Source organism: Sapajus apella, unplaced genomic scaffold, assembly GCF_009761245.1.
Source record: "Sapajus apella isolate SASKATOON/1434 unplaced genomic scaffold, GSC_monkey_1.0 scaffold6, whole genome shotgun sequence".
Classification (NCBI taxonomy): Eukaryota; Metazoa; Chordata; class Mammalia; order Primates; family Cebidae; genus Sapajus; species Sapajus apella.
Window position 1 is genome coordinate 52,151,319 of NW_022436946.1, and position 27,201 is coordinate 52,178,519.

At 38.2% G+C, this 27,201-nt stretch overlaps 1 protein-coding gene across 9 annotated transcripts in view; it reads right to left on the reverse strand.

Annotated features, from left to right (window-relative positions):
* KLHL32 (kelch like family member 32) overlaps window positions 1-27,201 on the reverse strand; it is a 203,050-nt gene that overhangs the window by 77,997 nt on the left and 97,852 nt on the right. For all 9 annotated transcript variants that reach the window (XR_004267642.1, XM_032274400.1, XM_032274403.1 and 6 more), the window contains one exon: window positions 20,098-20,205. Coding sequence is in view for 7 of the 9 variants with exons in the window: in XM_032274400.1 (XP_032130291.1) it covers window positions 20,098-20,205 (108 nt within the window). In the remaining 2 variants the exon portion in view is untranslated. The remainder of the gene's footprint in view (window positions 1-20,097; window positions 20,206-27,201) is intronic.

Consider the following 27,201-nt stretch of genomic DNA (forward strand, 5'->3'; position numbering starts at 1 on the left):
CAGCAATAAAAACAAAGGTCCAATCTCCTCATGATTTACAGTGTGGTGAATTTATCTGGCATCTGCCTCGAAGGACTAGCCAAAAGAACAACCTCCACAGAAAAAAGGGATCTCAAACACACAGGTTTATGGAGGACAGCTAAGACAGCTGCATTTAACTTCTGCCAAGCATTGTATTTAGGTATTTCAGAAACATGCCCATCAACATGTAGTCTGACACTCAAACCAGGACCAGATAGGAAGAAGGGTCACTCAAGGACCACCTGCAGGAAGGAAGGGATGTTCCCTGAGATATGGAAGCACACAGGGTGGGAATAGGAGCTAATGTGCTAATGCGAGTGGCCTGAACATCCAGTCACTCATCAGTCTGGAGGAGGATATCTCAGCTAGGAGCATAAACAGTGGACAAGACAAAATGTCTTAAAAACAAGAGATCAAGGAAATGCTAGATGCATAAAGCCAAGTGGTCCAGAATGCAGTGGGGGTGGGGGGAGGGGAACCCTAAAATAAGCCAAACTAGGCTGGGCATTGACTCTACCCTCAATGGTGCTCACCTGCTTGGGTGGAGCTCATCTGTAGAGCTGGGGCTCCTCCAGATTTACAAACAGGTTTTGATGCAACCAGGGGCAAGCTTAGGTGGGGCATGAATGTCTCTTGTTCACAGGCCCATCTGTAAAGAGGATTCTTTCTCTGCCTGACCTCCAGGTGGAAGAACACAAGGGGCTGTTCTCGAATGAGGGAGCTGGACAGTGCTAGTGGGGAGATCACTTCTAGCCTCACCTCACCAAATAATGAGATGATCACATCTCATTACTTGGGTCTGGCCCAGGAGCCTCTCCTGCCCCTTGTAGCAGGCAAGGTCATATAAATGAGGAGAGGGCCACGGCTGATCCCAATTCCAAATGCTGAAACTACACTCATTTGGGTGGGGATAAGAACCGACCAGTGGCTGTACTTAGGGTGACAGAATGGTGTGACAAAGTAATAGTGTAAAAGGGCAAGAGAAGGGTATGGGTACCTGGTAAGAGAAATTATGTCAGAATTCAGTCATGAGGTGGCCCAGTTACCCTCCTGGTAGGAGGCACTCTTGAATACTCTGCCAATATGTCCTCTGGTCACCAATCCAAGCAGGGTTGGTAGTAGACAGGTTAATTTGCATAATCCCCACAAAGGCCCTTTAAACTGTATGAGACTGGGACTCCTGGTCCTCAGGAAGAATATGGGGCCAGCAACTGGTGAAAGAGGAAGGGAATGGGACCTGAGGGAGATTCTGTGCATGGGATGATACATGGGCCACATCAGTCAGTGCCCACACCTCACTGGGGGGGGTCTGGGAGGGTGGAGCTGGGATTGAGCAGTGGGAGCAGGGAGAGCAGTGGGAGCAGGGACAGCCCACAGTCCCCAGGGTGTCCCTGCCCCTCCTTCTTCAGCTTATCCTCCTCATAAGGTGTCCATTCTCTCAACTCTGTCTTCTTTTTCTCTTTATTTTCCCTTTCCCTTTTACCTTGCCTCTTGGATTGGCGGCTGGTAGGGACTGCCTTTAACAGCCAGAGTAAGTCTCAGTGTGACCTTTTTTTCCTGCCTGTGAACAAGTAAGTTGGCATCTTCAGAAAATTTTGTATCTTCAGGTCTTCAAAGCTATCTTCTTCATTTTTTGCATAAGAAGATTTTAAAATTACTTACTTCTTGGTTTACGTGCTTAGGATTTGAGCATGTTAAAGTCAGATAACTAAGGTCTATAATAAACACATACACAATGTGCACACATGAACAACACACTTTTGCAAGCAAAATAAGCACATGTACAACTGCAGATTAGAGTGGTCTAATATTATTTATGAGAATAAATGAATATATTTCCTCCTTTATACTTTGTTTCTTTGGGTTTTTTTCCTGTATAGTATTACAGGATGGCAAATTATCAGAATCTTGAACTTATAATCATCAAATGAACTGGATACAACAGCATAAATAGCTTTTAAATGATCATATATTCAAAACATATAAAATCTTTTGCATAAAGTTCTTTATGACAGAATTCTTACAGATGGAACATGAAACATAAGATCTAGCTAGCTATGAGAAATTGCCACCAATCTAGTTTTAGTTTCAAAACCACTGCACTAAGGACTTTTTATCCACAAGGTGGCACCCATTTAAAGGAAAATAATTTCTAAATTGAATCATACACTGCACATCTATATCTGACACCTTAAGTTTATTTTGAAGAAAGGAAAACATAGTTCAAGTAAGGATAATAAAACACACGAATTCCATTTTCTAAATGTTGTGATCATATTGGGAAATGTTCATAAATATGTCTGTTGAAATGCTCCATCTGAGCAATACTGGCTAGAATTCAGTTCTCCATAAATCAGAGAGTTCAAACTTTTGAGGCCTGTATTTGGAAACTCTCACCATGTAGCTAGTCTCTACACTCAGTCAATACCTTGCTCTCCATCCTCAATGTCTTCCTCATTTTTTCAATCTCTGTATGTCAAAACCTACTAATTCTTCAAGCTCCAGTTCTAGACCCGCTCCCTATACAAAGCTTGGCAAGATCTTCTCCTATCTCAGCCTCAAGCTGGAATTAATCTCCTGGATCTTCACAGATGTCTGGTGAACTAAGCCCATGCGTTCTAGGTCATGCTGTCTCATTTCAAATCCTGGCTCCTACACTTGCTGACAGAATGAACTTGGGAGAACAGCTCCACTCCAGGTGCCTCAGTGTCCTTATCTGTACAATGAAAGTCATGATTTCTACCTCAAAAACTGGTTTTATGAACCAAGGAAATGCTTGTGTATCATTACAATTGTGTGTGCCTATATGTAATAAAATGGCTTGCACAAATATGAAGGTTATTTTTCCAATAACATTTGGATTAGGCAGCTTAGAGTGGCAACTAACCAGCCTCCTTTTATTTTCCTGCTTGGTAAATCCTAGGCTGTGGTTTCATGGTCTCAAATTGGCTGTCATACATCCAGACATTGCATGTACAGTCAAAGCAGAAAGAAAAGAGAGGGCAAAGAACAAAAATCTTTCCTCAGCTGAGTCTGGCAATGTTTGTTAGAAAAATAATAGATTTCCTACAAACACCTACAAAGACTCCCATTTACATCTCATTGGCTGGGTTGTTACACATAGCTATAAAAGAGCCTAGGAAATTAAGTTTTTATGACTAGATGCACCATTGTCCCAAATCAAATTAGAGTTCTATATAAAGAGAAAAGAGGAAATGAATATTGGGTAGGCAATCAGGGCATTTGGCCATGGGACTTAGCACATATCTGTATGAGGAAAACTACAAAATTGGTTACAGAAATCAAAGAAAAACTAAATAAATGGAAAGATGGTTCATGTTTGTGGATAAAAAGACTCTATATGAATTTGTAGATTCAATGTAAATCTCATTCAAAATCCCACAAAGTTATTTTTTGTGTATTAACAAACAGAGTCTAAGGCTTATATGAAGAAGCAAAAGACTCAGAATAGCCCATCCAATATTGAAGAACAAATTTGGAGGACTGACAATACCTGCCTTGGAGACTTACTAAAAAAACTACCATTATATCAAGACAGTGTGACATTGGCAAATGAAGAGAGAAACAGATCAATGGAATAGAAAAGAGAGCTCAGAAACAAACTCATATAAATATGGTCAATGAAGGAGCATAGATAATATTATAGATAATATAACAATAATGGATAAAAGATAGTCTTTTCAAGAATGGGGTTGGATCAATTGGACACTCACATACAGAAAAATAAATCTAGACACAGCTCTCAAACCCTTCACAAAAATAAACTCAAAATGGATTGCAGACTTAGATGTAAAATGCAAAACTAGAAAACTTCTACAAGGTAACACAGAGGAAGATCTAGATAACTTTGGGTATGGCAATGACTTTTTAGATACAACACCAAAAACATGGTCCATGAAAGACATAATTGATAACTTGGACTTTATTAAAATTAAACGCTTCTGCTTCATAAAATACACTATTAGGAGATTGAGAAGACAAGCCATTGGCTGGGAGAAAATATTTGCAAAAGATACATTTGATAGGCCGGGCGCGGTGGCTCAAGCCTGTAATCCCAGCACTTTGGGAGGCCGAGGTGGGTGGATCACGAGGTCAAGAGATCGAGACCATCCTGGTCAACACGGTGAAACCCCGTCTCTACTAAAAATACAAAAAATTAGCTGGGCATGGTGGCGCGTGCCTGTAATCCCAGCTACTCAGGAGGCTGAGGCAGGAGAATTGCCTGAACCCAGGAGGCGGAGGTTGCGGTGAGCCGAGATCGCGCCATTGCACTCCAGCCTGGGTAACGAGAGCGAAACTCCGTCCCAAAAAAAAAAAAAAAAAAAAAAAAAAAAAGATACATTTGATAAAGGAGTGTTATCTAAAATATCCCAAACTCTTAACACTCAACAATAAAAAATGAACAATATGATATTTTAAATGGCAGGCAAAAGACCTGAGCAGATACCTCACCAAAGAAGATAGGTGGCAAATAAGCATATAAAAAGATGCTCATATAGAAAAACTGCATTTTTTTGTACATATATTGTTAGATTTATACTCATTTAATTTTGGAGGTACTAGCTTCTAAGAATAGTTCTAACTTTCTAAAACAGTCCTCAAAACCCAAAAGATGAGTAATATGTTGTAATACATGAAAATTATATGAAATTCAAATTTTAGTATAAATAGAGTTTTATTAGAACATAGGTATGCTTATTCATTTACATATTTATCTCTGGCAGTTTTCATGCTACAACAGCTAAGTTGAGTAGTTGCAAAATAAATCTGATTTGTTTTTTAAAATAGAGACAGGGTCTCACTATGTTGCCCAGGCTGGTCTCAGGCTCCTGGGCTCAAGCAATCCTCCTGCCTTGGCCTCCCAAAGTGCTGAGACTATGGGCATGAGCCATTGCACCTGGTCATAACAGAAACTTTATATGGCCTGAATTATTTCTATCTGGCCCCTCACAAAAAAAGTGTGTTGATCCTTGATCTATACTATAGGTAGGGGCTGGGAGTAAATAGCATAAGATAATGGAAGGTTATTTGTCCATACCAAATAACTTGGGTCTGAAGGACATCACCAAAGAAGCTAGTTGAATTAAACAGAAGGGTTCTGAAGCAGGAAGGATTTGAAGCCTGCAGAGGGGGGAGGAGCAAGTAAAGCCACCTGGGAAGGACTGATGGGAAGGCTGGTGGTGGCACAGAATAAAAGACCACAGTGAGCAGTGTTTCAAAGGCCAAGAGAGAATAGGCAGGCTGGCTAGGTTGCATGAAGCTGTGACATCACATATGACAGTATTTAATCAGATTTGGCAATATTTGTGAGTGTCAAGAACAGTTTTAGTGGAATGATGAAGATGAAAGCCTCCAGACTTGGAATGGAAAAGTGAGTGATAAATGAGTGAAAATGAGGAAAAGTAACTTTAACAATTTTCATGAGCTCTGCTATGTGAGAAGAAGCAGAGAAAGAAATAGTAGCTCAAGGGGAATACAGAAATACAAAAGGGATTTTTTTTTTGAGACAGGGTTTCACTCTGTCACCCAGCTGGGGTGCAGTGGCGCAATCTCTGCTCACTCCAGACTCTGCCTCCCGGGTTCAAGTGATTCTCCCGCCTCAACCTCCTGAGTAGCTGGGAGTACAGGCGTGCATCACCATGCCCAGCTATTTTTTGAATTTTTAGTAGAGACAGAGTTTCACCATGTGGGCCGGACTGGTTTTGAACACCTGGCCTCAAGTCATCCACCCATGTCGGCCTCCCAAAGTGCTGGGATTACAGGTGTAAGCCATTGCGCCTGGCAAGAAAGGGATTTTGAGCAATAGAGAGTGTTTCTATGCTGTGGAAATGATGCAGTAGAGGAGAAACAACTGATGACAGAAGAGACAGCAACAGGATGACAGGAATGATACTGGGCAGAGTAGGAGGGAGTGGATCCAGACCCTACATGGGGAGATTAGTCTCTGACACTTCAGGGATAGCCCTCCCACTGTAAAAGAGGGGAATACCCAGAATAAGTTCAGAAACAGGGAGGGTTGAGAATTTGATGGTAAGAAGATGAAGATCTTCCTGTCTGCTTGTTTTCTCAATGGACAGTGACTTTTCCTTTTGATGTATATATTAGAGGTGCATTAGTGAGGGGAACATCTTTAAAAAGAGAGGGAGTGAGAAACTCATCAAGAAGAGGAAAAAAGCAAATTTACTAGGGAAACAGATTAACATTGCCTGGCATTGGGTATCTGTCTGAGATTTGGAGTCATGGATTTGAAGTGAAAACAGTGATTTTTTCCAGTGACAATCAGCAGAACTGATTCTTACAGTTGGATTCAATCAATAATTCTCCAAAGATGCCACAGGCTGGATCAAGTTTTATTCCCTGTTGTATCTGTGGCTTTACTTTTTGGGCTGTGCCAAGTTGTTCCTACTTTGACAGATATATGATACATAGAGATGAATAGCTATCATTAGTTTTTAAGGTGCTATATCTATTCAATTACCATAGAATAAATGGCTATTTTTTTGTTTCCTGCAAAGTATAATGCAAATTACTGTCTTATTTTTTAGGCAGTACTAGAAAAAGTACTACAACTCAATTATCCTTTCTCCTATCTGAATTAGCGTAACTTTTGAAGCGTCAAACATACTCAGGTATTTTTCTATGCTACATATGCAAATAATTCAGATTTACTGCTAATCTATATCTTAAAAATGCAATGGTGTGTTGATCTGGCATTGCCAATCACAGTTTGACCTACTGTGAGAAAGCATTAATATGCATTTTCTCACCAATGCATCCCTAACACCTAGTAAGTCCTTATCACATAGTAGGTGCTCATTAAGTATTATGCTGAATTAATAAATCTCAATTTGAGAATAAAATGCAAATGGATGGTTTTTACGCAATACACAAAAATAAAATATTCAAATTAACTTAGCGTAGTTAATATTTGAATGTTCTCATCATTATTTTACTCAAATGGAATACAGAATTCCAATATAAATCTTCTTAAAAGTGCTGTTTAGCAAATTAGATATCTTGATATTACAATGACCATATATTTTTGCTATCAAGTTGTTTTCTTTTTAAAAAACTTATAGTTAGAATTGTAAAACTCCCATACTGCTGCTTCATACAAATACTGAATGCTTCCAGCAGAGGGCTCAAGAATTCTATTTTAAGGAAAAAAGAATTCCTTATTAAGAATCTTTAAGGAAAAGTGAAAGAAAAGACTACAATAAGGTGTTTTGCAGTCTATGCACATACTGTGTGGTCTATGTACAGTATATGCATAGACTACAAAACATCTATGTATGAATGCATAGTATATAAATAAAAAATGCATAGTATAGAAATAAAATGTATAGTATTATAGTTATAATATATAAATTTATATTATGCATGCAAATGCATAGTACATAAATAAAATGCATAGTATATAAATAAAAAACAAACATACTAATACCTTATCTAATTCCAGAAAAGAAGCTGAAGTAAATTATAATCACAAAATCTTTATAAAATCACATAGACATATGGGCATCCGAAGAAAACGAGCATTCAAGAAAGCAGAAAGATAACATATAATATGTAAGTAAGTGAGAATTTGGGTGAAAATATGTTTTACTTTTATTCTTATTAATAATTTGATAAAATTTGGGGTCATATTTTTTCAGTTTCAAAGATAAAAAAGTAATTTCTTTTTATAGAATTTGCAGTACCCTTATTTTTAGTGCTGAAACAAGGACAGAAAACATTTAGGAAGGGTGTGGTAGGATTTATTTACGGAGTAAGCTGGGAATCTGGAGGCACTTCATTTTCGTAGGCAGAACTAATGGGCTGTAGCACCACTTTATTCATGCCTGCAGCTAACACTCAGATCCCTCTGGTATTCCAAAAACATTCAGAAAGAGGTATCAAATCTTTTTATTCAGTCTATATACTTTTTATCTTATCGGTCTCATTTCAAAAAGGATCTGAGGAGTCACTACAAGCATTTAAATATTAAGAATAAAAATACCTCAAGGCTGGACGTCGTGGCTCCTGCCTGTAATCCCAGCAATTTGGGAGACCAAGGCAGGTGAATCACAAGGTCAAGAGATCTAGACCATCCTTGCCAACATGGTGAAATCCCATCTCTACTAAAAATACAAAAATTAGCTGGGTGTGGCAACATGCGCCTGTAGTCCCAGCTACTCAGGAGGCTGAGGCAGGACAATCGCTTGAACCCAGGAGGTGACGGTTGCAGTAAGCTGAGATTGCATCACTGCACTCCAGTCTGGCAACAGAACAAGACTCCATCTCAAAAACAAAACAACTCAAAGCAAGAGAAAAGAGGAAACAAAGTAATATGAGGTCAGGAGAGGGAGGGGTGTGTGTGTGTGTGTGTGTGTGTGTGTGTGTGTGTGTGTGTGTGGTCAGGAGACGGTGTGTGTGTGTGTGTGGTGTGTTTGTGTGTGTTTATCCATCCTCATAACTATTATAAGTGGGCCACAAATGTGGCTCTATGCTTCCTAGCATCAAAATTGAAAAAGAAATATAACCTAATGCAAGATTAAAAGGTGAAAATACTAAGAAGAATTCTAGCTTCTCAGACCCTGAGATGTAATGAAAATTTCCCTGCAGACATTAAAAGGGTTATTGAATGATTTGCTTGATGATACTTCTAATAATAACCATCAAAAGTATATTTTTTAGAACACTGCATAAAAAGTGGAGGTTAATAAAGACATTATTTAAGACCCAGACATTTAGTTTTCTGGTTTGATCTAGGTATAAAATTTAAGATATTTGAGAAGTCCTTCTCAATGGAGTCAATACTACCTTCTCAGGAAAATATGAAAATTTGCATGGACATTTCTGGTCATCTCAAGAGGGTAGGCAATACTGGCCTTTATTGGGCAGTGGCTGGGAGGCTAGATGCCAGGCAATACACAGGGCAGTCACCACAAGGATTGACCTACAGCCAACATGTTGGAATGCCCTGCTGGGTGTGCACAGAAGTGAAAATCTTGTTTATACAGATTGAAGCCCCGGACCTAACTCTGTTTTACATATAAACACATTCTTTGCTGTTCGCTGTCAAAATACACTGGCTTTTCCAGGAATGCTACCACCATAAAAACCAAAAGAAGACCGTTACTTTGTTTTGTTTAGAATTTTATAATACCAAGAGTTGTCCATTATTTTGGAAAATCATGACACATGCCATCCAGAATCTGCCCTTGTGGTATCTGAGTTGCCAATAGAACATTCATTCAGCAGGCTGTGTTTGCATCTGCATCTGCTGCCCCGATCATGGTGATTCTCCCTACAGGTGCAGACAGGTGATTATTCCATTATGTCTTTTGGAAGGGTTGTACCCCAGCATGTACATACTGAAATATAAAGGATTTTAAACACAAACTTCTTTTCTTTTGTTTGTTCTTTCATAAATGGTTGGGGAATTCTATTGATGCTTAGAGCAATTTGCGTAAGTAGGTTATATTGTCCTGAAATTTCATTTTAGGACAGTAAAGTTGGCCTTTTTATATTAAGGACTGAGAGCTGAGGTTGAGAACCACCAAGCCAGATGAATACACTGCATATCTTCTGAGAATCATTTGATACAACTGTTTTTTTTTTTTCCTGAATAAGAGAAAAAGTTCATGTACTTAAAAAAAATCCATCAATAGGCTGATATCTTCTTATGATATTTAAGGAACTAAGTAAGTCTCCCCACTACATAAATGGTTAATCTCCCTCCACTAAGATGATTTGAGGGAACACCTAAAGATCAAAATTTCTTTAGGAAATGATTATGAATGCAGTCAACCCTCAGAAATTCCCATGATCAAGACGAAACCAAGTTGTAATTACTTCTGTGCTGTTTACCCACCGTGGCAAAGGAAAAATCTCAGATGAACACCACGAATTACAAAATGTGTAACAATGGAGCTTTCTGTTGAAACATTCTAAATAAACAAGTGCACAGAAGTGCAAAACCACTGAGTTAACTGGAGGGTGGATCTACTGTTTGGAGTTACTGGATACTCACCATTTTACTTTGGAGAATGTCAGAGAAAGATTATTTATTGCCCCACCTATGACAATAAAATCATCCTCAGGAATAAAAAGGAAATATTTCTTTTTCTATTCCCAATACTGGCAGTGGGGTAGGGTGGGAGGTACTGAGACTTGGAAGGAGATTGGAGGAAAGAACAACAAATCCAGCTCATTTGAATAGATTTTTACACAGTGAAGATGGGGTTAAACTACAGAAGAGGCCACACTCATCCTTGTCATCTAAAAATATCTAAAATATCTGGAGATCCTCACAGTGTTACCAGTGTGCATGATCTGTACATATGACCTCAGGCACCTTAGCCCACAGTGGGTTCCTCAGCACAGAATTGGTGCCACAAAAGAGTATAAATGCTGCAAGAATATTGTTCAAACACAAGTGGGTTTTGTTTTCTTTCTTTCTTTTTTTTTTTTTTTTGAGATGGAGTTTCACTCTTGTTGCCCTGGCTAGAGTGAAGTGGCATAATCTTGGATCACTGCAGCCTCCATTCTCCCAGGTTCAAGTGATTCTCCTGCCTCAACCTCCTGTGTAGCTGAGCTTACAGTGTCCACCATCACACCTGGCTAATTTTTGTATTTTTAGTAGAGACAAGGTTTCATCATGTTGGCCAGGCTGGTCTCGAACTCCTGACCTCAGGTGATCTGCCCACCTTCACCTCCCAAATTGCTGAGATTATAGGTGTGAGCCACCGCACCCAGCCCACATTGTGTTTTCATTAGGTAACTGAGTTTAATAATGTCCCAAAGGAAAATATCTGTGCCGGAAATGTGACTACTACTCAAGTAGAATGCTAATGTAATAGAGTCTACCCCCATTTTTGTTATTTCACTCCTGATGGCTTTCAAGCCCCGCCTTTCCCTATTTCCCTGCTTGCCCTACATCTGGGCAAAGGTATACAAAAGCCTGAAAACTCTCTCTAAAATACACCAGCCCTGCCTGTGGGGAGAGCCCTTGACCCTGCCTGCATACAAAAGCCAAAGCCAGCCAGACCTCGGTACCCCCTCAAGCCATTTTTGCACCTGATTAGGAGCCACCCTGTTCTCTCCAGAAAGCTACATTATACATTATATGAAGAATAAACATTTTCACATTCTGTTGAGGTGTGTGGCATTATCAGTCTCAACATCCAAATCAGATTTTGTGTGGTGGGGGTGGGCATTGTATTTCTGACAAGTGACTGCAAGATAGTTAAGACATAAACTTGTAAATTATTTGGGAAAAACAAGAATACATATTTCAAAAATTAAAACATACTGAATTGGAAAGCTGACATGAGAAGAGTGGACACAGTTAAACTTCTTTGCACAGAGGCATTTTAGACATGAATCTGCTGAACTAACGACTTTATAATTCTTGCAGCACAAACTATACTCTGAGCACATTCTAACTGGACATCACAGAAATTTGATAAAGGAGAACAGACTGGCGTGAAGCAGAGACTGTCACTTAGAACTGACCCTGCCCTACAGGTAGGAGGCCCTCCTACATGACTTGACCTAAATCAGCTGTCCTCTGTGAGAAGGAGACAGGTCTTGGGACCAAACAAGCTGTTCCTATTCTAAGACTTCACCCCCCAAACAGGAAGCCAACTAATCTGCTTACTTTTTGGTTTAAATAATGCACTCATAAAAGAGAAAATCTCCCCCAAGGCAAATAACTAGTTTCAAAAGATCCAAGAAAGCAAAAAAGTCACTGATGAAATTCAAACTTCCTGTTGTTTCACACTTCTCGAACTTTCCATGTCAACACTCCAGTTATGGACTCAGGCATAGAGAAGCGTTACTTTCTGCAAAATTCAAAATAAAGTAGTCCCCCCCCCGCATTATCAATGGTTTTGCTTTCTATGGTTTCAGTTACCCATGGTAAACTGTAGTCCAAAAATATTAAATAGAAAATTCTAGACAAATAATTCATAATTTTTAAATTATACATCATTCTGAGTGGCAGGATGCAATCTCCCACCATCCCACTCTGTCCCACCCAAGATGTGAATCATTCCTTTGTCCAGCATATTCTCACTGCAGATGCTCTCCGCCTGCTAGTAACCTAGTAGCCCTCTGGGTTATCAGATCACTGTGGCAGTATCTCAGTGTTTGTGTTTATTTTACTTAAAATAAGAAATAGATGCTAATGTATTATTATAATTGTTCTACTTCATTATTAGTGATTATTGTTAATCTCTTATTGTGCCTAATTTATAAACTAAATTTTATGACAGGTGTGTATGTATAGGAAAAAAAAAACATAGTATATATAGGGTTTGTTACTTACATGAGGTTTCAGGCATCCACAGGGGTCTTGGAATATAGTCCTTGCAGATAAGGGTGGCTACTATATTCTTCCTTAGAATGTGGATTTCACACTATACCCTCCAGAGCCCAGGGCACAGTGGAGGTGCCTCAGGGGCCTTTTACTTGCCAGGTAGGTACTGCCAGCTAAAGAAAGAATTGTGAAGCTAAAATATTTAAACTACTGAATTGTCTTACTGCTTCTGAGAGAAACATTTAAAAAATTTTCTCCCATGTTTTTTCATGTGCTACCATTTAGCTCAACTGGGTTATGTTTATAAGTAAATCTGATAGGGACTTTCTCCATATAAATTGACACATCTACCCCTGAAGGGATGGTCCATGACAAAGCACATCCAGTTAACATTCCTGTCACTCTGCTGCCTGGCCTGATGCTCAGGCCTCCAGAGAAAAGTATTCTGCTGTGGGGAATACAGTGTTAATGATCATCAAAATGTAATGCACAGTGCTTGGATTATCAGGACTCTATATAAAACAGACATGTGAACTTACTAGGGAACCAAATGACAATCAGAAAAAATAGTTACTATGAGACCTCTAACTGAATGAATATTTTAAAAATAATTTTTCCCTTAACAGAGTATCATGGTTTTCTTGATTTCTAAAAGGCTTCAAATTATGAGTAGTAATGGTTATAAAATATTTCCTTGTAAAGATTGTACTGAAGCATTCTCTGGGTCGAAGAAAGGTATTTAGGGTGAATGTCCCCCAAGAGATGAGTTCTTCTATGATTTTGAGAAGCCAAGGGCTGGAATTATTGGATAATAAAGAGAAATGCAAGGGAACACAGATACCAAGGCATCCTTCTTCAGAAGCCCAGATATGACATAATTGGTTCACAGCTGACAGAGTTAGCAGTGCCTGGAAGTGGGAAATTGTACAGGGGACTATAAATGTCACTATCATTTGGTGCAGAGTTTCTCTCCTCACTGGGTTTCTGCAATCTCTTCATCAGTCTTCAAGGGACAGAACAGAAGGACAGCTCTCTGGAAAGTAAGAGGAAGCTAACTAGATTTCAACCCTTGCTCCACTACATGTAAGGTATGTATCACAGTCCTTGATATATAGTCTATCTTCCTTGACATCATCACAGCCAGAGTGTTAAACAATAAAATTTACTGTGATTCTCAGTCCTATTTGCTTCCATTTGGGTCTTAAGGTACTCAAATTTCTAGAGGCTTATTCCCAAGGTCTTTGGTGTTAGAAGTTCCACTTTCTAAGCAGGGGTCTTCTTTTTATAAAAAGGTCTTGATGTTTTCTCCTCTTCATTATCAGGCTGGGTTTTTTTGGTTTTTGTGTTTTGCTTTTCTAAAAGCATCTGCCTGCTTCTGGGTGGCTGACCTCTTGTCTAGTTTGGACTGGAATCCATCTCCCAAGGAACATTGCCATCAGAGTATTTTCCCTCCTTCTTCCTCATGCCTCTTCTATTCAGGACTGGTCTGAACCATAAACTTGGTAAGAGTTTCAAAGTGAGGAGAGTAAGTGAAGCCAGGGTAACAGGATGAGCCCCCTTGCCCACCAGATTAAGTGGAGTTTGTGTTTTCTTAGATTCACATTGTCCTTTTCTCTCTAAGGCAGATCTGCCCATACTCAGTTTATGTCACCATTTGCTTGCAACCTGGCTCCCCAAACAAGCCCTGCAGAGCAAGAGAAGCCTGGCCTTTATGCCCCCCATAGCTGGTTCTGCTGTAATAATGACCTCCATGTATGGCTGTGCAAGGACACCCACGAGAGCCACAATGCATCCCAAGCTCTATTCAAGCAGTATCCCAAGCAGGGTGTGCCCAGAGGAAGAGCATATTTCTCATTAGTGCAAAGGCAGAGTGTGTGCTTATGCAGTCCTGTTGGCTACTTGATAGGAAATGCATGCATTCTCAGAATACGTATTAGCATTAAGAGGAAAATTTGCTTTTACTTTTAAATATCCTGGATGAAATCTGTAGGCCAATTTTAAGAAGGCTATACTTTACAGCAATGTGTAGGAGGAACACACACACATCTTGCTACAGTTAGAGGTATTCATTCATCACTCCCACTCTATACTTCCAATTTCTCTCCAAGACAGCAACAATTTTCAGACACTCACAAAATACGTACATTTCATACTATGCATATTACAACTGACTAAACATATAATCAACTGTTAGAAATAGCTATAGGCAGATACACTGAATGTTAGCCCTGAATTTTTACAAATCTATATACATATCATGGCTAAAGACTACATGTCAGTGAATGCCCCTAACAGTAAATAACAGTTAAGAAACTGAAGAATTATGCTTTCACTCACATACCTATGCTCCAACCTCTTTGCTCAATGTTAATTTCAATTCCATAGTAAGAGAAAGCAGCTATGCACCAATCCCAAGTAAACTACAATTTCATTCTTTTTGCCATCAGCTGTGTCCATGTCTCAGAGGGAAAACAGATTTATTACAAATTAAAGATGTTTAAGAAACCAAACTTTCTTGGATGTTGTTCAAGAAAGAACGTAGAGGTATCAACTTCTACTCTGTAGCAAAGTGTTAGCACATAAAGAGAACAAGTCCAAACCCTCATGGACTGACTTGAAAAGGCACAGTTTTCAAGTTGAGGAAGCCACTAAAATAGTGTACTCTCTAAATGCCCAAACACTTTTCTGCCTCCTTCAACAAAGTTTAACAAATATAACTTAATCTTTTCTTAATGACAGAGTATAACAAAAAATGAACAACAGATTTGAAATTTATAGGACTAGGTTTGACTAACTAGGCCAAAATAAATAAGAGAATGATCTTAGTCAATTCACTGCATCTCCCTGGGCTTGTCACCTTTCAGGTAGGGTCACAGCATTCCTTAGAGCTGGAGGCTAACGCAGGTGGACCATGAGGTCAAGAGATTGAGACCATCCTGGTCAACATGGTAAAACCCCATCTCTACTAAAAATACAAAAATTAGCTGGGTGTGGTGGCACGCACCTGTAATTGCAGCTACTGGGGAGGCTGAGGCAGGAGAATTGCTTAACCCAGAGGTGGAGGTTGCAGTGAACCAATATCACGCCACTGTACTCCAGCCTGGCGACTGAGCGCCACTCCAAAAAAAAAAAAAAAAAAAAAAAAAAAATTGCTTAAACAGCATATGTAAAGGGCGTAGTGCTGTGCTGTGCTGTCCCTGGCTCTTTCAGAAGGTGCTCCAGGAAATGTCAGCCCCCTTCCTGTCCCCTCAGCACACAATCTGAACAGATGAATTACTGCCATATACCACAGGCTGTCATATGCCTCTGTGAATGCAGTCAGAATAAGTCTCTGCTGTTTGGACAGAATAAACACAACTTCAGGTCTGGCCCTAGGACTTGCTTTTCTTTCTTTCTTTTTAAAGGCACTTACACCAGATATATTTCCATCTCATTTGGCCTTCTTTTTCTCATAAAAGTGGAATTTAAGCATCTGAGGCATATGACTCCTGGGCAATGGGATATGGCTGTCCTTCAGCAAATATCTTCCTACTTTCCAAGTAGGTTTCATCCCCTTCAAAAAGTCAGCTCCTTTTCTGCTATCTTCACTTCAGTTAACATTTCACAGACCCTCTGTGTGAAAGGAATTACACACACACACACGTACGCACACACACACATCCAACTTATCCATTCTGAAGGAAATCACAAAGCAGTCAAGCAAGCAATAAGGCAGCCACATATATATGCATGTGTATTTTAACTCAGCCTTCCCAGGAATTTTTGCTCTTCAGTTTCCTAATATTTCAAACATGCTTTAAAGGCCTCTACGCTTAAACCATTTAGTTGCTAGCACAGCTAAGTACAGATATTATTTACTTGGGTAGTTTTACAAAAAAAATTTTTGCTACTTCATCCCCACGCACACCTATGAAGTAGGAGCTCTTGGTTTTCAGTCTTACTGTGGAGATGGGCAAATGCAGGTGTGACTGCATGTAATTCAGGTATAAAAAGAGAAATAATAAGTTAGAGATGGTATCTTGCTTCATATCTGTAAACCAAAAAACACAAAATACATGATTTACTCACCTCACTAGGAATATATTTTGGCAACTCTGTGAATTATAATGGCCTGCCTTAATTTCCTAAGGCTTGAAATTTGGCTGGGCTAATCCTGAGTTTGTGATCCATCACCTTTCTTTCTCCTGCTATACTTTCTACTTGATTGATGGCGTGTTTCCTTTATACTTACTGTTTTCTTCTAGCTGCCAGAGTTGCCTCAATTATTCTAAGACACATACCTTAAACTCTACTAACCTCAGAAAAGAGAAGAGGTAATATCATATATTTTAATAAGCCTCTAAAGAAAATTTAGTGAAAAATAAAGACTACAAAGACAATAGAAAAGATCAATGAAAGTGAGACTTCATTTTTTGTAAAGATAAAATCAACAAAACTTTCGCCAGACTAAGAAAAAAGGGAGAAGATTCAAATAGATAAAATCAGAAATGAAAGAGAAGATATTACAACAGATATTACAGACATACAAAAGATCATAATAGACTGCTATGAACAATTATACACCAAAAAATTAGATAATCTAGAAGAAATGGATGAAGTCCTAGAAACATACAACCTAGCAAGACTGAATCAAAGTAATAAAAAATCTGAACAGACCAAAAGCAAGTAAGGAGATTATGTCAATATTATTAATAAAAAATATCTCCAATTAAAGAAAAATCTAGGACCTTATAGCATCACAGCAGAATTCTACCAAACATATAAAGAAGAACTAATACTAATCTTTCTTAAAACTCTTTCAAAATATTAAAGAAGGAATACTTTCAAATTCATTTTATAAGACTAGCATTATTCTCATACCAAAGCCAGACAAATATACTACAAGAAAAAAAAATTCCAGGCCAATATCCATGATGAGCATGGATGCAAAGCTCGTCAAGAAAATACTCGCAAACCACATTCAAAACACGGTGAATGATTAAAATAATCATTCACTATGATCAAGGGGGATTTATCCTTGAGATGTAATGATGATTCCTATGCAAATATTAATAAATTAATGTAATATACCATATTAAAAGAATGATGGATGACAACCATATGATCATCTCAATAGATTCAGTAAAAGCATTTGACAAAATTCAGCATCCTATCACGATAAAAACTCTCAACAAGTTAAGCATAGAAATAATGTGTCTCGATACAAGAAAGGCCACATATGAAAAGCTCAGAGTTAACATCATACTCAATAGTGAAAAGTTGAAAGCTCTTTAAGATCAGAAACAAGACAGGCATGCCCATTTTGACCACTTCTATTCAATAGAGTACTGGAAGTTTTAGCCAGAGAAATTAGACAAGAAACAAAATTTAAAAAAAAACCACAATTGAGACCTTGAATATTCAAAGCAATCTTGTGCAAAAAGAACAAGGCTAGAGCCATCACAAGAAGATGAGAAAATAAATAACCCAATCAAAAAATTGGCAAATGACCTAATGACACTTCTTAAAAGAATACATACAAATGGCCAACAGGTATATGAAAAAAAATGCTCATCATCATTAGTCATCAGGGAAATGGGAATTAAAACCATGATAAGATATCAACTCACCCCTGTTAGAATGGCTCCTATAAAACAGACAATAGTAACAAACATTGGTGAGGGTGTGGAGAAAATGAAACCCTTGTGTACTCTTGGTGGGAATGTAAATTAATATAGCCATTATGTTAAACAGTATGGAGTTCCTTCAAAAACGTAAAAAGTAAAATTAACATATGAACCAGCAATCCCACTTCTGGGTAATAGTCAAAGGAATTGAAATTAGTATGCTATAGAGATATCTGTATTCCCATGTTCACTGCAGCATTATTCACAATAACTAATATATGAACGCAACCTGCTTGTCCATCATCAGATGAATAAATAAAGAAAAGATGGTATATATAGACAATGTACTACTATTTAGCTTTAAAAAGGGGAGAAATCTTGTCATTTGCAATGACATGAACGAACCTTGAGGATACTATGTTAAGGGAAATAAGCCAGGAAGACAAATACTTCATGATCTCACTTATATGCTGAATCTGAAAATGTTGAACTCATAAAAGTAGTAAGTAGAATAATAGTTACCAAAGGCTAGGGGAGGGGTTTTCTTAGTTCATTGAGTGTTGTTATAAAGAAATACCTGAGATTTGGTAATTTATATAAGAAAAAGATTTATTTGGCTCATGATTCTGCAGCCTAAACAAGAAACATGGCTCTATCATCTGCTTCTGGTAAGGGTTTCAGGCTGTTTCCACTCATGGCAGAGGGGAAGGGGAGCTGGCATGTGCAGAGATCACATAATGAGAGAGGAAGCAAGAGAGTGGAAAGGAGGTGCTAGGCTCTTTTTAATAACTAGCTCTCACAGTAGCTAACAGTGAAAACTCACTCACACCCTGAGGGAGGACATCAGTCTATTCATGAAGAACCTAACAACGTGACCTGAACATCTGCCTACAGACTCCACCTCCAATATCAAATTTCAACATGAGATTTGGAGGGGACAAACATCCAAACTGTAGCAGAGGTGGATGGACTAAGGGGAGATGATGATCAAAGGGTATACAGTTTCAGCTAGACAGCAGTAATAAGCTGTAGTGATCTGCTTCACAGAAAGATAACTATAATAAATAATAATGCATTGTATAGTTCAACATTGCTAGAAGAATGCATTTTAAATGTTTTCACCACAAAAAAAAATAAGTAGGTGAGGTGACAGATTTGTTAATCAGCCTAATTTAATCATTCCACATTGTAAACACGTATCAGAACATCACGTTTACATCACATAAGTATATACAATTATTATTTGCCAATTAAGAATAAAATTAAATAAAAATAAAATTCAGACGAAAATGAGCTCTCATACATTCTTCAAGACCCAAATACCACCTTCTCTGTAAAATTCTGTACTGGTACCCATACTTGACCACATGCAGCCTTATCCCACTCTGTTTTGTATTCTTCTTCTGTTATGACTCCAATATCAGTGAGGAATTATAATTATGTATTTGCCTCTCTTTCTCTCATTAGGATGTGAGCCTCTCAAGAGAAGATGCTCATTTTTGCATAGAAGATACTGAATCCAAGTTGGATAAAACGGTATTAAAGAACAAAAATTTATAAAAGAGGAGCTAAACGTCCAGTCTGTATTTGAATTATTTGAGTAGTTCTCAAATGTAAATGGATATCTTCTGATGTCCTATAAATTCTATAACAATTTTAGTCATGAATACATTAGGATTTCAAACCATCACAATCTACTCAGCTAAATGCCTTCAATTCTGACCCTGAGACATATGGAGGACATGGTGCCAAGATGCTGGACATGAATTTTGGTGGCTCTAAATTCTTTTGCCTTGTTTTTAAGACAATAAAGCCATGATTAAGTCATTGAGCTTCAGTGATAACAATGAGAATCCGTTATCTTGCAAACCCTTTCCCTTATGATAGTTCTTTAAGATATTAAAAAAAAAAATCACACCAGCAAGCACTAAGTTTAAAATACTGTGTTCACTGGATCATATTAAAAATCAAATTGCTTTACTTACCTTTCCATAACTTTAGTTATAAAATTAAGTGATGTGAATTTTATTTTTAACATCAAAATGAGTAAGAAGAACGATACTAAATCTCATACCCTAAGGATAATCTCCTTTGGTTAGGTGTAGTTAAAAAATTAAACCTTTCAGATCACATTTAATACCATACCTGTCCTGTGTATGCAAACTCCAGAGCCTGCTTTAAGCCGAGGCTGGTCACACCGTGCAAATTAACCTCATCAGCTCCACTTTCCACCATACAAAGACTGAACATTGCCTGAGGTAAGGAAAGAGAGAAAGATACTTACAAGACTTTAAAAGCAAGGGAGCAAGACAAAGTCCTAGAAAGACCTGGGAAATAAAGTTTTACAAATTATTAATTGATTTTGATTTTTGAAATGCTTCTACAAAGCTTCATTCACACAAACCACTGCAAATCATTTTGATGTCTAATCTGTTACAATAACAACACACTCAGGATGGCATTCCTCACTATATACAGTACTTCTATAAATAATACACAGTCTCATTTTGAGGTGTTGATGTTTTGGCTCACTGAACTCTTTCTCTTTGGCCTGGATTCTCATTGTTACCAAGTTATATGCAGCAATCCCAAACATCCTGCCCAACAGGACATGAAAAGCCTCATCTCCTGACTTCTCTGCTTTTTTCTGCCTCAGTTGAATGAAACAGCTGGTTCCTCTCATCTACTATTGCATTAGTTCATTTTCATACTGCTACAAAGAACTGCCTGAGACTAGGTAATTTATAAAGAAAAGAGGTTTAATTGACTCACAGTTCAGAATGGCTGGGGAGGCCTCAGGAAACTTACAATAATGGCAGAAGGCAAAGGGGAGGCAAGGCACCCTTTTCACAAGGTATCAGGAAAAAGAAATGCATCAGGAAGAAGTGCTGAGCGAAGGGGAAGAGCCCTTTATAAAACCATCAGAGCTTTTGAGAACTCACTCACTATCATAAGAACAGCATGAGGGAAACTGCCCCATTATCCAACTACTCTCCACCCGATCTCTCCCTTGACATTTGGGGATTATAGGGACTGTGGGGATTATAATTCAAGATGAGATTTGGATGGGGACACAAAGCCTAGCCATATCAGCCGTGTATCACACACTACATTCCAGTGGTTCTCAAAGTGTAGCCCTTGGGCCAGCAACAACAGCATCACCTGGGAACATAGTTGAGTACAGATTCTCGGGGCCCCACTACAGTCACCTTCAGGTGACTCTCATGCCCACTTGAATTTGAGAGCCACTAAGCTGCAGTGCTAGTCAATTTGCCCCCAACCAATTTCCCAAATGGCCAACTTACTGCAAATCAGTATGTCAAATGAAAATTTGAAATTAAAAAAATTAAAACTTGCCAAATTAAACAAATGCATGAGTTTCCATAAAAAAATTTAAAAGGCAAAAACAAAAACAGCAACCCCACACTAATTTGTGCACCTTTAACCTTTTTGACTTGAGAAATATAAAGAGAATTCAATTTTGTTTACTGATAATGAGAGAAGTCTTATGGGAACTGTTCCCTTAGATCCTGCAGTTTGGCTAACTTTATAGAAGTAAACTTAATAGTAGTAAAAAACAAAAACAAAACTTCACTATGCTATGTGGCATTTAGTTCATGCTGATTTAATTTAAAAAATGTGATTTTTTTTTAACATTTGCCAATGTATCAATATTCATCTTTTAGCAATTTTGTTTATTTAAATTTTATCAATGCCTAAGGAATGTACATATTTTGGGAGTACATGTGATAATACAGTCATAATTTTTAATGGCCACATCAGTGTATTTGAGATATCTATTACCTTAAAACTGTCTTTTCTTTTTGCTTGAAACATTCAAATCATTCTCTTCTAGCTATTTTCAAATGTACAATAGATTACTGTAAACTACAGTCACTCTACCAATCTAATGCTAGGTCTTATTTCTTCTATTAAACGGTCTATTTGTACCCATTATTCAATATCCCCATCATCCTCCCCCTTTCAACTACCCTTCCCAGCCTACTGGGAGGCTAACCACTAGTCTACTTTCTGTCTTCATGAGATTCACTTTATTAGCTCTCACATGTGGGTGACAACATATGATATTTGTCTTTCTGCGTTTGGCTTATTTCACTTAATATAATGACTTCTATTTCCATCCATGTTGCTGCAAATGACCAGATTTCATGTTTGTGACTAAATATTTCTTTGAGTATATATACCACGTTTTCTTTACCCATTAATTCACTGATGAGCACTAAGTTAACTCCATTTTTTTTTTAAGACAAGAGTTTTGCTCTGCCATCCAGGTTGGAGTGCAGTGGCATGATCTCGGCTCACTGCAACCTCTGGCTCCTGGATTCAAGCAATTCTGCTTCCTCAGCCTCCTGAGTAGCTGGTGTGTGCCATCACACTGGCTAATTTTTGTATTTTTAATGGAAATGGGGTTTCACCACATTGGCCAAGGCTGGTCTCGAACTCCTGACCTCAAGTGATCCACCCGCCTCAGCTTCCCAAAGTGCTAGAGTGCTGAGATTACAGGTGTGAGCCACCTCACCCAGCCCAATTCCAAATTTCAACTATTGTGAATAGTGCTACAGTAAACATGGGCATTCCTTTCCCATGTTTTCTCAGGAATCATAAACATGATTTCTTTTCTTTTGGAAAAGAAAATATATTTTTTTTACACACACACACACACACACATATATATATATATATATATATATATATATATATTTTACACACACACATAGACACATATATTACAATATACTGATTTCCTTTATTTTGGATATACCTAGTAGTAAAATTGCTGGGTCATATGCTAGCTACATTTTTAGTTTTTTGAGGAACCTCCAAATGTTCTCCATAGTGGCTGTACTAATTTACTCCCATCCACAGTGTACTAGGGTTCCCCTTTCTGCACATCATTGCCTATCTCTCACCATGCACAATATTTGTTACTATTGTCTGTTTTATAGGAGCCATTCTAATAGGATTCAACTTCTTCATAGTTTAGTCTTGAGAGGGTGTATAAGTGTCCAGTAGTTTATCCATTTCTTCTAGATTTTTCTGTTTTATTTGCATAGAGGTATTTATAGTATTCTCCGATGGTAGTTTGTATTTTTATAGGATCGGTGGTGATATCACCTTTATCATTTTTTATTGTATCTATTTGATTCTTCCCTTTCTTCTTTATTAGTCTGGCTAGCAATCTATCTATTTTGTTGATCTTTTAAAAAAAAAACAGATCCTAGGTTCATTGATTTTTTTGAATGATCTTTTGTCTCTATCTCCTTCAGTTCTGCTCTAATCTTAGTTATTTCTTGTACTCTCCTAGCTTTTGAATTTGTTTGTTCTTGCTTCTCTAGTTTTTTTTAATTATGATGTTAGGGTGTCGATTTCAGATCCTTGCTTTATCTTTTGTGCATTTAGTGCTATAAATGTCCCTCTACACACTGCTTTAAATGTGTCCCAGACATTCTGGTACATTGTGTCTTCGTTCTCATTGGTTTCAAAGAACATCTTTATCTCTGCCTTCATTCATTTTTTAATTCAGGAGCAGGTTGTTCAGTTACCTGGTTGTTGTGCCATCTTGAGTGAGTTTCTTAATCCTGTCTTCTAATTTGATTGCATTGTGGTCTGAGAGACTATTTATCACGATTTCCATTATTGTGCATTTGCTGAGGAGTGTTTTACTTCCAATTATGTGGTCAATTTTAGAATAGGTGTGATGTGGTGCTGAGAAGAATGTATATTCTGTTGATTTGAAGTGGAAGATTCTGTAGATGTCTATTCAGTACACTTTGTCCAGAGCTGAGTTCAAGTCCTAGATATCCTTGTTAATTTTCTGTTTTGTTGATCTGTCTAATATTGACAGTGGGGTGTTAAAGTCTCCCACTATTATTTAGGGTGGGAGTCTAAGTCTCTTTGTAGGTTTCTAAGAACTGGCTTTATGAATCTGGGGTGCTCTTGCATTGGGTGCATATATATTTAGGATAGTTAGCTCTTCTTGTTGCATTGATCCCTTGACCATTATGTGATGCCCTTCTTTGTTTCTTTTGATATTTAATAGTTTCAAGTCTGTTTTATCAGAGACTAGTATTGCAACCCCTGCTTTTTTTTTTTTTTTTTTTTTGCTTTCCGTTTGCTTGGTAAATATTCCTCCATCCCTTTGAGAATGTGTTTGTCTCTGCATGTGAGATGGGTCTCCTGAATACAGCACATTGATGGGTCTTGACTCTATCCAATTTGCCTGTCTGTGTTTCTTAATTGGGGCATTTAGCCCATTTACATTTAAGGTTAATATTGTTATGTGTGAATTTGATCCTGCCATTAAGAAGCTAGCTGGTTACTTTGCCCAATAGTTGATGCAGTTTCTTCATACTGTCAATGGTCTTTACAAGTGGGAATGTTTTTGCAGTGACTGGTACCGGTTGTTTCTTTCCATGTTAGTGCTTCCTTCAAGAGCTCCTGTAAGGCAAGCCAGGTGGTACAAAATTTCTCAGCATTTGCTTGTCTGTAAAGGACTTTATTTCTCCTTCACTTATGAAGCTTAGTTTGGCTGAATATGAAAGTCTGGGTTGAAAATCCTTTTCTTTAAGAATGTGCATATTGGCCCCCACTCTCTTCTGGCTTGAAGGGTTTCTGCTAAGAGATCTGCTGTTAGTCTGATGAGCTTCCCTTTGTGGGTAACCCAACCTTTCTCCCTTGCTGCCCTTAGCATTTTTTCCTTCATTTCAACATTGGTGAATCTGACAATTACATGTCTTGGGGTTGCTCTTCTCGAGGAGTATCTTTGTGGTCTTCTTTGTATTTCCTGAATTTGATTGTTGGCCTGCCTTGCTAGGTTGGTGAAGTTCTCCTGGATTATATCCTGTAGAGTATTTTCCAACTTGGTTTCATTCTCCTCTTCACTTTCAGGTATGCTGATGACACGTATATTTGGGCTTTTCACATAATCTCACATTGCTTGGTCACTCTTTTGAGCTGATCTTCAATCTCTGATATCCTTTCTTCTGCTTGACCAATTCAAGCAGAAGAATTGATTATTGAAACTTGTGTATGCTTTGCAAAGTTCTTATGCTGTGTTTTTTAGCTACATCAGGTCATTTATGTTCTTCTCAAAACTGGTTATTCTAGTTAGCATTTCATCTAATCTTTTTTCAAGGTTCTTAGCTTCCTTCCATTGAGTTAGAACATGCTCCTCTAGCTCAGAGAAGTTTGTTATTACCCACCTTCTGAAGCCTGCTTTGTCAATTCATCAAACTCATTTCTCCATCCAGTTTTCTTTCCTTTCTGGCGAGGAGCTGTGATCCCTTAAAGGAGAAGAGGCATTCTAGTTTTTGGAGTTTTCTGTCTTTTTGCACTGGCTTCTTCCCATCTTTGTGAATTTATCTACCTTTGGTCTTTGAGGTCGGTGATCTTTGGATGGGGTCTCTGAGTAGATGTCCTTTTTGTTGATGTTGAAGCTATTTCTTTCTGGTTATTAGTTTTCCTTCTAACAGTCAGGCCTCTCTGCTGCAGGTCTACTGGAGTTTGCTGGAGGGCTACTCCAGACCCTGCTTGCCTGGGAATCACCAGCAGAGGCTGCAGAACAGTAAGGACTGCTGCCTGTTCCTTTCTCTGGTAGCTTTGTCCCAGAGGGGTACCTGCCAGATTCCAGCCAGAGCTCTCCTTATGAGGTGTCTGTCATCCCCTATTTGGAGGTGTCTCCAAGTCAGGATACACTGGGGTCGGGGAGTCACTTAAGAAGGCAGTCTGTCCCTTATCAGAGCTTGAATGATGTGCTGGGAAATCCACTGCTCTCTTCAGAGCTTCCAGGCAGATTAAAAAGACAATGCACAGAATGGGAAACGTATTTGCAAACCATATATCTGATAAAGGGTTAATATCCAACATATACAAGAAACTCACAAAATTCAATAGCAAAACAACAAAATAACTGAATTTTAAAATAGGCACAGGATTTGATTAGACATTTTTCCAAAGGTGGCATACAAATGGGCAACAGGTATATAAAAAGATGCTCAACATCACTAATTATAAGGGAAAAGCAAGTAAAAACCACAAAGAGGTGTCTCATCACACCCATTAGAATAATTATTACCAAAAAACAAAAGGTAAATGTTGGTGAGGTTGTAGAAAAGAGAGAATCCTTGTTTACTGTTGGTTAGAATGTAAATTGGTACAGCCATTATGGGAAACAATAGAGAGGTTGATAAAAAAATTAAAAATAGAGCTGCCTTATGATCTAACAATCTCACTTCTGCGTATGTATGCGAAGAAAATGAAATCAGTATCTCAAAGTGATAGCCACACTCCATGGTTATTGCAGCATTATTCACAATAGCCACGATACGGAAACAATCTGAATGTTCCTCAATGGATGAATGGATAAAGAAAATGTGAGACATACACACACACAAACATTATTTAGCCTTAAAAAAAGAATAAAATCCTGCCATTTGCAACAATATAGATGAACCTGAAGGCCATTATGCTAACTGAAATAAACTAGACACAGAAAGACAAATACTGAATGATCTCACTTATAGCATACCTTAGTGATATTGTGGGTTTAGTTCTAGACCACCTTAATAAAGCAAGTATCACAATACAGTAAGTCATACATATGTTTTTGGTTTCCCAGTACATAAAAAAGTTATGTTGACACTATACTGTGGTCTATTAAGTATACATACAAAGTGAAGAGTGCCTGACAAATAGCAAGCTCTTAGTAAAATATTTTGTGATAACAATGAAATGTAGTAAAGTTTCTTTTATGTATTCTTGGTTAAAATGATTGATATGTTAAGAGAAATACCAGTTTCTGTTGTTGTTTTTCTTTTTGTTTCTTTTTTTTTTTTTCCTCCTTTTTTTTTTTTTTTTTTTTTTGAGACAGAGTTTCACTCTTGTTACCCAGGCTGGAGTGCAATGGCGCAATCTCGGCTCACCGCAACCTCCGCCTCCTAGGTTCAGGCAATTCTCCTGCCTCAGCCTCCTGAGTAGCTGGGATTACAGGCACGCGCCACCATGCCCAGCTAATTTTTTGTAGTTTTAGTAGAGACGGGGTTTCACCATGTTGACCAGGATGGTCTCGATCTCTTGACCTCGTGATCCACCCGCCTCGGCCTCCCAAAGTGCTGGGATTACAGGCGTGAGCCACCGCGCCCGGTCTTTTTTTTCTTTTCTTAAATCACATTCTAGAGTTGACTTCGAGGACACTATTGTTTTTTAAATCAAGTGTGGGTATAAATAAAA